An 11,778-nucleotide genomic window follows, 5' to 3' on the forward strand; every position below is an offset into this window, starting at 1 on the left:
CACTAGAGCCTATGAAACTCTGTTAAACCATCTACCCCGGGACCCTAAGTTACAATGTGAGCTTTAGGAAAATATATTTGGAAGCCACAATCAACGGTCATTTTCTTCTGATAAGAAATTATTTTGTCACACCTACCGTAATAAATTGTAAAAACTTTGGGGTTTATATCGCTATAAGAGACAAGCAAAAGAAAGGCTCTAAACCTGCAAGATTAAATAGGAGAGAAAATATATATATATACACATATAGCTCTTCAATTAATGATAAAGCTGATGCAGGCTTTTGAGGACAGCCTCTTATGATCAACACAATTTACTCGCTAGGGGAAAACGTCACTTTCTTCCTAGCTGAAAAGATAGATCGAAACACATGCCATGTATAAGCCACAAATTACTGAATCCTTCGTTTTACCAGATAAAAAGGCAATTGCTGTGCCTAAACAGTCAGCTCAACTAGAAAATGTCATATTAAGTTAAAAGTTCTACTTTAAAGAAGATAAATGGATAATAAAGATAAACAGACCCAAACATATTGATTATTAGCCAAGTATGCAATAAACAATTTAAATTAAGGTAATGATGTAGTGTAATACGTGGCTCTTACAAAACTACATAAAAAGTTATAAATTTCAAAACTGCAAAAAAACTTAAATAATATAGGAACCTTTATTAGAAGGCAAACACGAAAGTCTTCTTGTTCCGCTTACCTATCCGTTTCGGATGTTGGCATTTATGATGAGCTTTTCCCAAACCAACACCGTAGGTTCCCCAACCATGATATTTTTCTTCTTCCCGGCCATATTTTACCCAATACCTTTCCTTGTATTATGGTTTGCAGTAGGATTCTGTGCCATACAATAAAATAGAAAAGACATAGCATCTTAAGTGCCTTACTTTCGTTTCCAGAGATATGTTTTAAGTTTTGAAGATGGCACTCATTTTGTTAAATACTGTCCTTGCTTTTGCTATACGACACTTTACTAGCGTATACATATACATACATACACATAGTTGACTCAGCATCTCTGGATTAGGACTTGAACTCCAAAGAGTACCTTTCTGGCTCTGACTGCATTTATAAAACCAATATGGTTTTCAGATATCTGCTCATCGCAATTGTTGTAAATTCATCTGTATTCATATCGATATCAATTCATATCGCACATTTTTGCTTCAGGTTAAAAAAAAACACGAAAAATAATAATAAACAACTATTTAAGAGACAAAAACAGAAACTAAAAGAAAAAAGGAAAACTATAAATGATAGACACTTGTGCAAATGAAAGTTAATATCTTGATTCTTGATTCTGAAAATTCGTACCTCATGAAGGATCAACAAAGAAATATCTAAAATTGTCTAGTAGGAAAAGAAAACTGCAAGAATAATTTTCCATATTAGGTAAATTATAAAACGTTAATTTACTAACAATGATATATCAACTTAGGGGAATTAATACTTATAGAAATATTATTTAGATTAAAAATGCCTTATTTAATAAAAAAGTTTCTGCCAGCTAATACTTACATAATAAGAAGTAAGTCATAAACTAAGGATCTGCCTGAAATTTTCATAAATAAAATCTATGTCCTAAGAAAAAAATAAGTACTACTAAACCAAGAAATTGACTTTCTATCATAGAAATATTTGTGAATAATTTAATACCAGACTTGAGCTACCTAAAACTTTAAAGTTATATTTTATCTGGTCTTTATTAAACAGTATTAGCAAATCCTCGTTATAAACCATTGAACCCCCGAAAACTTAAAATTCCTTTCACAAAGTTAGCTAAAAAAAGAAAACATTCAATCAATACTATCTCTATATCAAAAATAGCAAAATTTATCTAGGCTATGGTTTCCGTATACGTGAGACGAGTCTCAAAAGGGCCGACCGTATCGGTAGAAATAAAGGATCTGACAAGTGTAAGGAATTCGCAAAGAAATCAAAAGAAATAGCTAGATCCGCAGAGAAACGTCAATCATCCGGTTCGACGATAAAATTTACAATCTTAACACGAAGGAGTGATGCGAACTGAATATGAACTTACAAAAAGAGAAGCATTTATTTGAAGAAGAATCCTATTTAAGAACATTTCCCTGTCGCCCATATTTAACGTGGACAAAATCCCTTCTTACCCTTCGGATATTTATGTTAATCAGGAATATTATTATTTTGATTTAGCATAATTTAATTAATATTGGATTCTTAGATATTGCATAATGTTTAATTCTACTAACAATTTTTCAAATAAAAATACGTTTGTGGGTTGTAAAAATTAAAATAGATTAAACGGGACTTTCATAAGAATATATAAATACTAAAATATATTTATTTCAAATGTAAGTTAAAATATCCCATAAGTTAATTTACTCATTAAATTCCCTGCCAACTTTTCTCCCAAGGGCTCAAAATTAGGGTATTACAAGGGATCAAAACACCCGACATGAGCTTACAACTGGCTAGCAAAACAACATTAACAAAAGTAAAAGTTTCTCTAATCACAATTCGTTACGGTTTTCAAGGAGCCGATGCCGAAAGGGCCCGACAACTCGACAATGGATGAGGGTTATATTTGACGTCTCTATTTGTGCCCCCCTTCCTCTTTCTGTTTATTTGTGCGGTTTAGGAATGCTTGTGGTATTGACAGATGTGATCTACTTCTTTTCTTTGAAACTTATGTTTGGGTTGAAAGGTGACAAGACCAATTTTATTATTGGCCTTTCTAAGTTTAAGTATATAAAGGTGTCTCAACTGATACATTAGAAGAGGTTTATAAATAAAAATAACTCAAAATAAAAATTCAACAAAAAATGGACAACTAATGTTTTATAATTTCACTTATTTTGTTAACAATTAGTTATTACAATTTTCAGATTTCTGCTCTAAAATTTAAAAAACAGTAATAGCTTTAGCATCTCAATTATTAGCTCAAATTTGAACTATTTTTTTAGTCCGCTTGCATCGACTGAGTAATTAATAAATTAAATAGAGTAAATTGCTGCTAGACAATAACAGCGAACATTGAAGGTACTGTCGTTTGTTCTAATTATTAATTGCAAATAAAAATCCTCACTATTACCAATAGATTCCGGTCTAACCACTAAATAAAGTTAAGACACTATAAAAACTCTTAAAGACAGTTTGCAGTATTAAAATATCTGGCAGGTACCTAGTTGTCATTGTTGGTATTCTGATTTCTTTTAATATAAAGGTAGTTAAAGCTAGTTTACCTCTTAATTTTTATTGCCTGAATACACAAGAATTTTTTTGAATTATCTAAATATTATGACAATTACATCTCTATTATATAAATTTTATTTGAAATTTGGTGGATTATTTTCTAATAACAGAAAACCAGTCAGCTTTGAGACTGCTGTTAATCCACTATTCATATTTTAATAATTTCCATTTTTAATTATATCTAGTTGAAGAGCACCCCAATACTGAAAATTACTAAGTTTCAACTGAATATTGCATAGGAGAGTTAAGAGTGGAATAACTCAGAGTACCTTAAGTGATGTAGAATCAGACAGCCTCCGAATCCCTTATTTAGCTCCTCCTTGAATCAGACCTTATGAGGCTAATCAGACTAAATAATTAAAATGACTGATTCGATACACCGACGATACCATGATGAAGGCAAGCTTAAAAGCACTGCAAAAATTAATCCACTATATTGCGCAGTATAGTCAACAATATGCTTTTAATATCAACGTAAAGAAAACGAAACAAATGATCATCAGCAATAGAAATATACAAGGAGATCACCTATAAATCGACGAGACTGGAATTGAATGTGTTTAGCAATATTGCTACCTTGGAACCCTCATAAATGAATATGGACAGTGCACAAGAATTAAAATGTGGCATAGAAAAAGCAAGGACGGTATTTCACAAAACAGTGCCATCTTCAAAAGTCAGAACATATATCTTGAAACGGAAGTAAGGCGCTTCTGTCTTTTCTGTTTTATGGTATGGCATAGAATCCTGTATACTCGCAGAAGCCACCACTAAAAGACTGGAGGCATTTGAGATGTGGCTGTATATAGGAGAATGCTCAGAATACCATGTACATCTCAAATTACAGACATAAAAGTTCTAAGAATAATAAAAAAAGATCTAAAAGTCATATACACCATTCAAAAAATGCACGTTATGAGAAATAAAGTTTAAAAAAGAAGAGGAAAGAAATATTCCTTACTGCAAACCATAATACAAGGAAAGGTATTGAGTAAAAGAGGGCTCGGGAAAGAGAAGAACATATCATAGTTCCGAAATCTACGAAACCATGGAAAGGCTCACTAGAACCGTTTCAAGGTGTTATAAAAAAAAGTTATGATTGCCAACATGATTACCAATATACAAAACGGATACGTACATGAAGAAGAATAAGAAGAAGAAAGTTTTTCAGCACCACGACTGTGTTGCCCATATTAGTAACAATAGTGTCGTAAATTATACATCGTGTATATATATTAAAAACCATATAAGACTAAGTACCTCCAATATTTAATACTCTCTGCGCGAAGAATATCCCACGACTCCCTTACAGTCTGGTTATGAACTATAAGTTTATTGCTCTATAAGAGAATAATAGGATTGATATAATCAGAGGCTTTGCTAAGGTCACAGCTGTATTGAATAAAACTGTTGCTTATGGCAAGACTTATCAGTTATATAAGAAAACAGATGAAACATTCCCATGTATGTATTTTTTCTCTTACGAAAACCAAGTTTTTATTGGATTTTATTAATAGACATTTAGATTATTATTTCTTAATAATGGCTCTTTGATGATATTTGGACTTTTACACCTAATAGACCTGATTTGGTAAAATCGATATAAGCAAGAATGGTTTAAAAAACTGTTGTGTTGGAGCCACATAGATGAGAACAAACACAACATCGTTAAACATATCAGCCTTAAGCATACATTTTTGCAATATATTTCTGAAGGTTTAATTCATTTTCGCAATATGTGTTATAGCGTCATGTTCGCTATACGACGACAAAGAACTTCAGCTATTACATATTAAATCAATCGTGGAACTACATATTCAATATTGATCTCACTGGAGAATCTAGTATTCTTTAATTTTATATTAAATAAGCAGCATCAAACTGGGCAAATATGATATTAGTATCTAATGCATGTTGTTTATTTTTGGTTATTCTAATCTAATCTGAAGCCTGATTTATTTTAACAAATTGTTATTAATTTGAAATCCTTACGAAACCATTCCAGTTTATCACTCGATATTAGTGATAAAATTCAAAATATCTTTCTCGATACTTTGGTCATGGTTTAAAATAAAGAAAGGTAAGTATTTCGTAAATCTTTGGCTACCAACTAATTGACTGTATAGAGAGTTATAATTGTGTTTTATTAAGCACTTGAAATACAATAAGATAGTTTTACCACTAAACAAAACTCTTTATTTTACTCTTGACACGTATTTTACTAACGATGCTTATACGTGTTTCACTAACGATATAAGCATTTTCAAGACTTCGCAGTTAAGGTCCTTTAGTTCTGATGATGGCAGGAAGGGAGGGACCCATGATTTCTTTCCTGATTTTAGCCTAACTTTTGCATTCTTCTATATAATACAATTCCTCCGCTACGCCACAACTAAGGCACAGTGGACTAGGCACCACGCCTAAGATATGCAGTTCCGGTTGAGTCTACAGTGACCTGTTAGGTCTGCTATACTTCCTCTGTGCCGGGTCAGCAGCCACGCTATCTTAGCTTTAGTTGGATTTGCTAGCAGTTCTTTGACCTATTGGCAACCGCTGTTCTTCCTCCAGTTTTCTCTAGTCTTTTCCCATGCCCAGTTGTTTAGGCTACAAATAATGTGCCCTTCACTCCGCTGTGTCCCCGAACCGAACACGCTCGAACTGACTTTTTTCTACCAAATGTATCCAGCGCATCCCTGCACTCTTAAGCTCCAAAAAGGCGAACTTTTTAACGACATTCATTATCTCTATATTTAGTAATAAGATCGAAAACTGCAGTTTTTTAAACAAATTCTATGCTAACCAAGGAAATGTCTAAGTATCTGAAACTTGAAATTCTATACTTATGAACTATATTTGGAGCATAGCTTTTAAATTTTATTTCTGCTTTATATTGGGCATTAGAAATATATGATTTAGAAGTATCAATCCAAATAATTTTCCATCTCTTATTTTCTTATCGTCCTTTATGCGTAATCTATTTTGCTCAAGTTTAATCATATTTCATTTAACATAAAACCGATTTTTAGATGCAAATCTTTCAAAAACACGTAAAAGAGTTTTGGAAAGTTTTACCTTTACCTTTACCTTTGTGTGCCATATCGTCGACGGAGGTGATCGCAGAAGGCCATGGCGCCACGGCCGCCCCGATTTGCTGTGCGGGGAGAATGATGGTGGCTTCTTGTAGGTTTAAAACGTAGGATTTAAATATTTCTGAAAAGTAAAAAAAAAAGAATAAATTTTAAACGAAATTATATTAAAGCTTAAACTTTATATTAACATAAATAAAGAGCATAATAAAACATGCTTTTTTTTAAATAGAAAATTGTATTTGTTGTTACCATTGTAATTTTTTCAGAAGTTGGCTAATTACGCACCTTGTTTTTATTAACTAAATTTAATTCCAAAAAAAATAGACTGGGGTTGGCTGCACAAATTAGTTGTGACTATGAAAAAAAGCACACATAGATCCTCATGATTTATTTTTAAATGCCGGCAACATTTCTATGATTGGAACTAACAGTTTTGAGTATTTAAAAATATTGTAATGCCTTTGAATTACTGAACTACTATTGTACCTCTTTAATTTTTTATTAAAAAACAGTCAAGCTTTAGACTGAAGCATAATCCTAACTGCAAGATAATTTTTTACCACATCATGTTATTAACTTATTTTAATAACTTTCTTTATGTACTGTTCGTTATTGAAAAACAACATAATTTTCAGCAAGTTTAATCAAAATAATAATTAAACAAGACTTAGCCTTCAAGGACTGCTTAGAGGCGAAAATATAGTTAACTGTTTTAAGTAGAATACAATATGATTCTAGAATCAGATATTTAGACGTTTTAAATGAGTTTACAAAATCTTTACCTGAATTCCTTAAACATTTAAGCAACCTTTTAGAAAAATAGAATATAAAAGCAGAGATTACGGAAATAGTAGAGATAAAGATTTTAAGACCTTAAACGAATGCAGGAAATCATCCACTTCATTTAACTTTACTTAAAAAATACATCTATAGTATAACCATATGTAAAAAAATCCGCGCCTATTATTAACATAGATGGCTTTTATTAATTAGATTTTAAGAAATCAAAAATCACGCTTCGTTATGGAAAAGTCTTACATAGTATGGTTTAGTTTTCATAATATAAGTGCAAGAACTTGTAAGAAATCTATTTATTATTAAAAAAGAAGTGGATTACATGTAGCTCTGAATTTTAACAAAATGTTTTAACCCCGCCAAAATTTATAATTTTCTTTAAACAAAGAAGCACCAATATCTATTTCGATTATCTATGCTCTCACTGATTAATCTAATGAAATTAATTCCATCTCCCCACACGGATACTGTATTTACGGCCATTATTAAAGACCCGAAAGACTTTAACAGCGTTAGAGGCAGTCTATCTCCTAATTAGAAGCAATTTATCTCTTGTAGCTACTCAGGACCGAGGGAATATGGGGGAACTATGCCGAAACAGGAATATATCTTGCAAACGTTTTTGTTTTTAAAATCAGTTTTTTTTTATTTGTGGCATTTCACTTCGGGTTTATACAAAATGAAAAACATATAGAATTTTAAATTTATGATAAATATTTTTCGGATTTTCAAAAATTACCTTTTTAAGTCAATAAGACATAAAATGTAAAAGAAAAGATAAAGTAAGTAGATAACATATGCACATATTTTTATCTATACAGGGTGTTTCAGAACTATGGGATCAAACTTCTAGCGGTTATTTAGTGCAACAGTAGAAAACATTTGAGTATAGATACCCGATGTCCGGAAAAGTATCACTAAAGCACTAGGGCCCTCAGACGCGTTAAAATTTAAAAAGATGATGAATTGCTTAAATAAGATTTAATCCATTTCATTTCTGCCTTTTGTACATGATATCATTACAACAATTGTTTAAAATGTCAACGTCAATGTCAATTTTTAAACATTTTATAGCTGATCATTTAAAACTATTTACCGGCGCTTGTGCTTGTGCTGTTATCTTTCAAAACGATAACAGTGGAGGAGGTCATCCGATTTAACGTCGCTAAATTTTTTTCCTGTGGGGAAATGTAAAAAAGGAAATGAAAGAAAGTCTTTGGTCTACGAAACTCCAGTAGGAACAGAACAAGACTTAATTGGACGAACTCTAGTAGTATTGGGAATCATTCAAAACAAGTATCCAACTTTTAGTTATTTTAAATTTTAAGTCCGTCGAAATCATGTGCGACGTTTAAATCGGTGTATTCAGGTTACACGAAGACATTTTAAACAAATATTATGATAATGCATTAACAAAAGTTAAAAACTAAAGGCATTAAAACCTATTTAGGTAGTTTATCGTCTTTTTAAATTTTAAAACGTCTTAGGGCTGTAGAGATCATTTTCTGGACATGGATATATATATACTCAAATGTTCTTTACTGTTGCACTGAATAATCTCTACCAGTTTGATATATTTATGTATTGGGATGCTAATTTAACGAAAAAGATATGCACAATAATTTTATTTTCTTTTTTTAATTTTTTTTTAGTTTTTTTATATCGTAAACGTTTTATAAATAGATAATGAGGACGATAATCTAGATCTTAACCTATTTGTTTAGTTTGTACTTTTTTCATGAATCTTAAAAATCCGCTTTATTTTTAAAAGTGAATTTATAAGCTGCGTGTTCTAAAGATATATTATTTGCTTCATTGGTTTAACTGTTTGCTTGTAACCGCTTCAATTAATTATTAAGATATAGTTTTGTCATTACATGACAATAATAATTTTGCACCTTTTATTTATTAGGCAAAATTGATTAATTTGTTAATCATTAGATACACATTAAAAAAATTTATTAATTATTACATGCAGTATTATCATTTAAAGTCCATAATATTGGATAATGTATTGGTTTTATTATTAATAACTTAAGGCCATTGCAGATATTTATTTTATCTTTACATTCAAGAAAAATTCGGTACATAAAATATTTAAGTCAGTTGGAATTACTAAAACGATGTAGTATACCTTAGAGTCTTAGAGAAAAATAAATAGTTTTCTGGTTATTGTTGGGCGCCAAAAAGTTGTTTTAACTAATATTTGAAAAAGTGATTGATTTTTTAAATTCCTACCGAGTCATTCTAGTTTAAATTTGATAACGATAAATTACTTAAAAATATTAACCATTACACGTAGTTTTATCATTCCTAGTCTATATTATTGGTTATTTTTATTATGTTATTATTAATAATTTAAGTTCTTTGAAAAATTGGTTTTATCTTCACAATTAACTTATATTCCTTGCTTTTTTAGGATATTAATTTTTCTAAATAGTATTTTATATCACATATATATTATATATTATTTACTATATTAATAGGTTTATACTTAATTAAAGGAAAACCTTAATGCATTTTTAGATTTTTTCATTGGCTGTGTATTAAACACTGGAAATGCAATATAAGAGGATTCACAGCAGAAATGATACAAATTTGAAAAATTTTAATATTATTATATAATTTTCATGTGATTAGTATTAATAACTTTAATTAGGTGTTAATAGTTCATAAGTTTTATGGTGATTTATCTTATTCCATCTTGAATAGTAAACTAAGATTTATGATTAAATAAATAAATGAATGAAATGTTTAAATGTTTGTTTTCATGTATTGGCACAGAATTATATTATATTCTGTAAATCTGTGGTATTGGGGTTAATAATATTATTTTAATGTGTTTTGACACATAGGTACATTTTATCTTTGTTTTGTCAACACTTAAAAACCATTGCAGATAAATTTGCAGACTTGAAGAATTTTAATCAATTAGAAATATTAAAATGGTAAGGATTAAATTAATACTGTTTTGTCTTTCTTTAAATATATACCTATAATTTAGCAAATAATATATATTTTATGCAGCTAATTTGTTAATTATATGGCAGTTTATATACATTATCGAGAGTACATAATTTATTTGTTTAAATAAATGTTCAATAAATGTTAATAGTATTAATGAAGGATACATCATTATATGACTCTGCTATAAATTAAAGATGATAAAATAAATGTACTAACATAATTGTTTTATTTTAATCGGTATAGGTAGTATTTAAGTCATACTACATATAATAAATAATATAGGTTCTTAAGATTTAAGATCTAGTGCTTAGTTTGATAATCAAACTATGTACATAAATGTAATATAATTTTGAGATTTTTTTCTGTGTAGCAATTTTGACACCGAAATGTTGGGCGCCAAAGTGTTATACTGATATATGCTAATTATTGATAAAATGATTTTTATGTTTTAGGCCTAGGTTTAATTAGCCTCTTTAATTAATTTATTAAAGCTTTTGAAAACTATATTGCAAACATGTTTTAATGAATATATGATAGTAATATTAATTGTAGAAAATATTGAGTTTGTACGTAACTTAAGTAATGATAGCTTGAAAAATTTATAACGAGAAGAAAAAAATGGATGATCGTTATAATTTTATAATTCCTTTAGCTATCCTCTGCTAAAAAACAACAAATATTAATTATATTGATATCTAATTTATATCTTTGTTACTACATTGACACAATTGGGTTGGGTAGTGTTATTATTTCTGGAATTTTATTAAGGAAAAACCTTAGATATAACATTACAATAATTAGTTCCAAAAAGTTTACATAAGATATCTCTTTATTTAATTTCAGGATAGATAATTTGACTACATGTGTGTGTCCTATATGTCTAATTATTAAGCCTAAAAAAACTGTATACTTTAATAACAATATGAAATACAATATTAAGGTAAGTAAAATATTGAGTGTGTAATTCCTCTTAAGTGTTTCTTTAATTTAATTAAATGTTATAACGATAGATAGCTTAGCAAGAAATACTTATTAAATTACAGTTTATCTAACCTTTGGTAAATATTTAAAACACATACTCACAACAAATAGTAATAACAATGTCCGGTTTCAACAAAACCAACAAATTTTTATTACAAGTCCTCAACCCGCGAAAATATGCAAGCGAACCTCAAAAATCACTATTTCAATTTGAAATCAACTATGTCAATTACTTAAGAACTAACCCAATCAAAAAATCAAATTAGTTAGAGGCAATTAATCAATTCTCAACCGGTCGATTAGAGAACTGTTGAGAGTCAATGAGCTACGCGAAAACGCGTTAACATACCGAAATCGCAAGTATGACTCTTTAGAATGACCATACGACCAAAACTGCGTGTGTTTCCCCTTAGCTCTCACGACATGGGGATGCTCGTTCAGTACACCTCTCAAGGTGTGCACAACTGTCAAACCCGCGTCCCGTGTCATCCAATAGGAATTAAACCTCAGTAATCGCGGCCAATGGCATTCGTTGTCGGCGTGGCTAAAGCATCGATTTCAGCTGCGAATGTGCTTATTCGTGCGTAAGGTAAAGCTGCCGCTAAGAGGGCGCCACCGGTGTAGTTTTCAACTTACCAACCAAGATTTAACCGCCTGGGGGTGCTGGCGTTTGGTTTCCGGATGCCCGCCATTTCTTTGAACTGA

At 30.2% G+C, this 11,778-nt stretch overlaps 1 protein-coding gene across 3 annotated transcripts in view; it reads right to left on the bottom strand.

Moving 5' to 3' along the window:
* Positions 1 to 11,464, bottom strand: part of LOC126735344 (paired box protein Pax-6-like) — a 116,225-nt gene extending 104,761 nt beyond the window's left edge. For 2 of the 3 annotated variants that reach the window (XM_050439301.1, XM_050439302.1), the window contains exons 1-2: positions 11,176 to 11,464; positions 6,326 to 6,451 (exon numbers count right to left, since the gene is read on the bottom strand). In XM_050439301.1, coding sequence (XP_050295258.1) covers positions 6,326 to 6,338 — 13 coding nt within the window. In that variant the 5' untranslated portion in view covers positions 6,339 to 6,451; positions 11,176 to 11,464. Of the gene's footprint in view, positions 1 to 6,313; positions 6,452 to 11,175 lie in introns of all 3 variants that reach the window. The other variant, XM_050439300.1, reaches the window with a different exon arrangement.
* Between the last annotated feature and the right edge of the window lie 314 nt (positions 11,465 to 11,778).

Source organism: Anthonomus grandis, chromosome 4, assembly GCF_022605725.1.
Source record: "Anthonomus grandis grandis chromosome 4, icAntGran1.3, whole genome shotgun sequence".
In the NCBI taxonomy this organism is placed as follows: domain Eukaryota; kingdom Metazoa; phylum Arthropoda; class Insecta; order Coleoptera; family Curculionidae; genus Anthonomus; species Anthonomus grandis.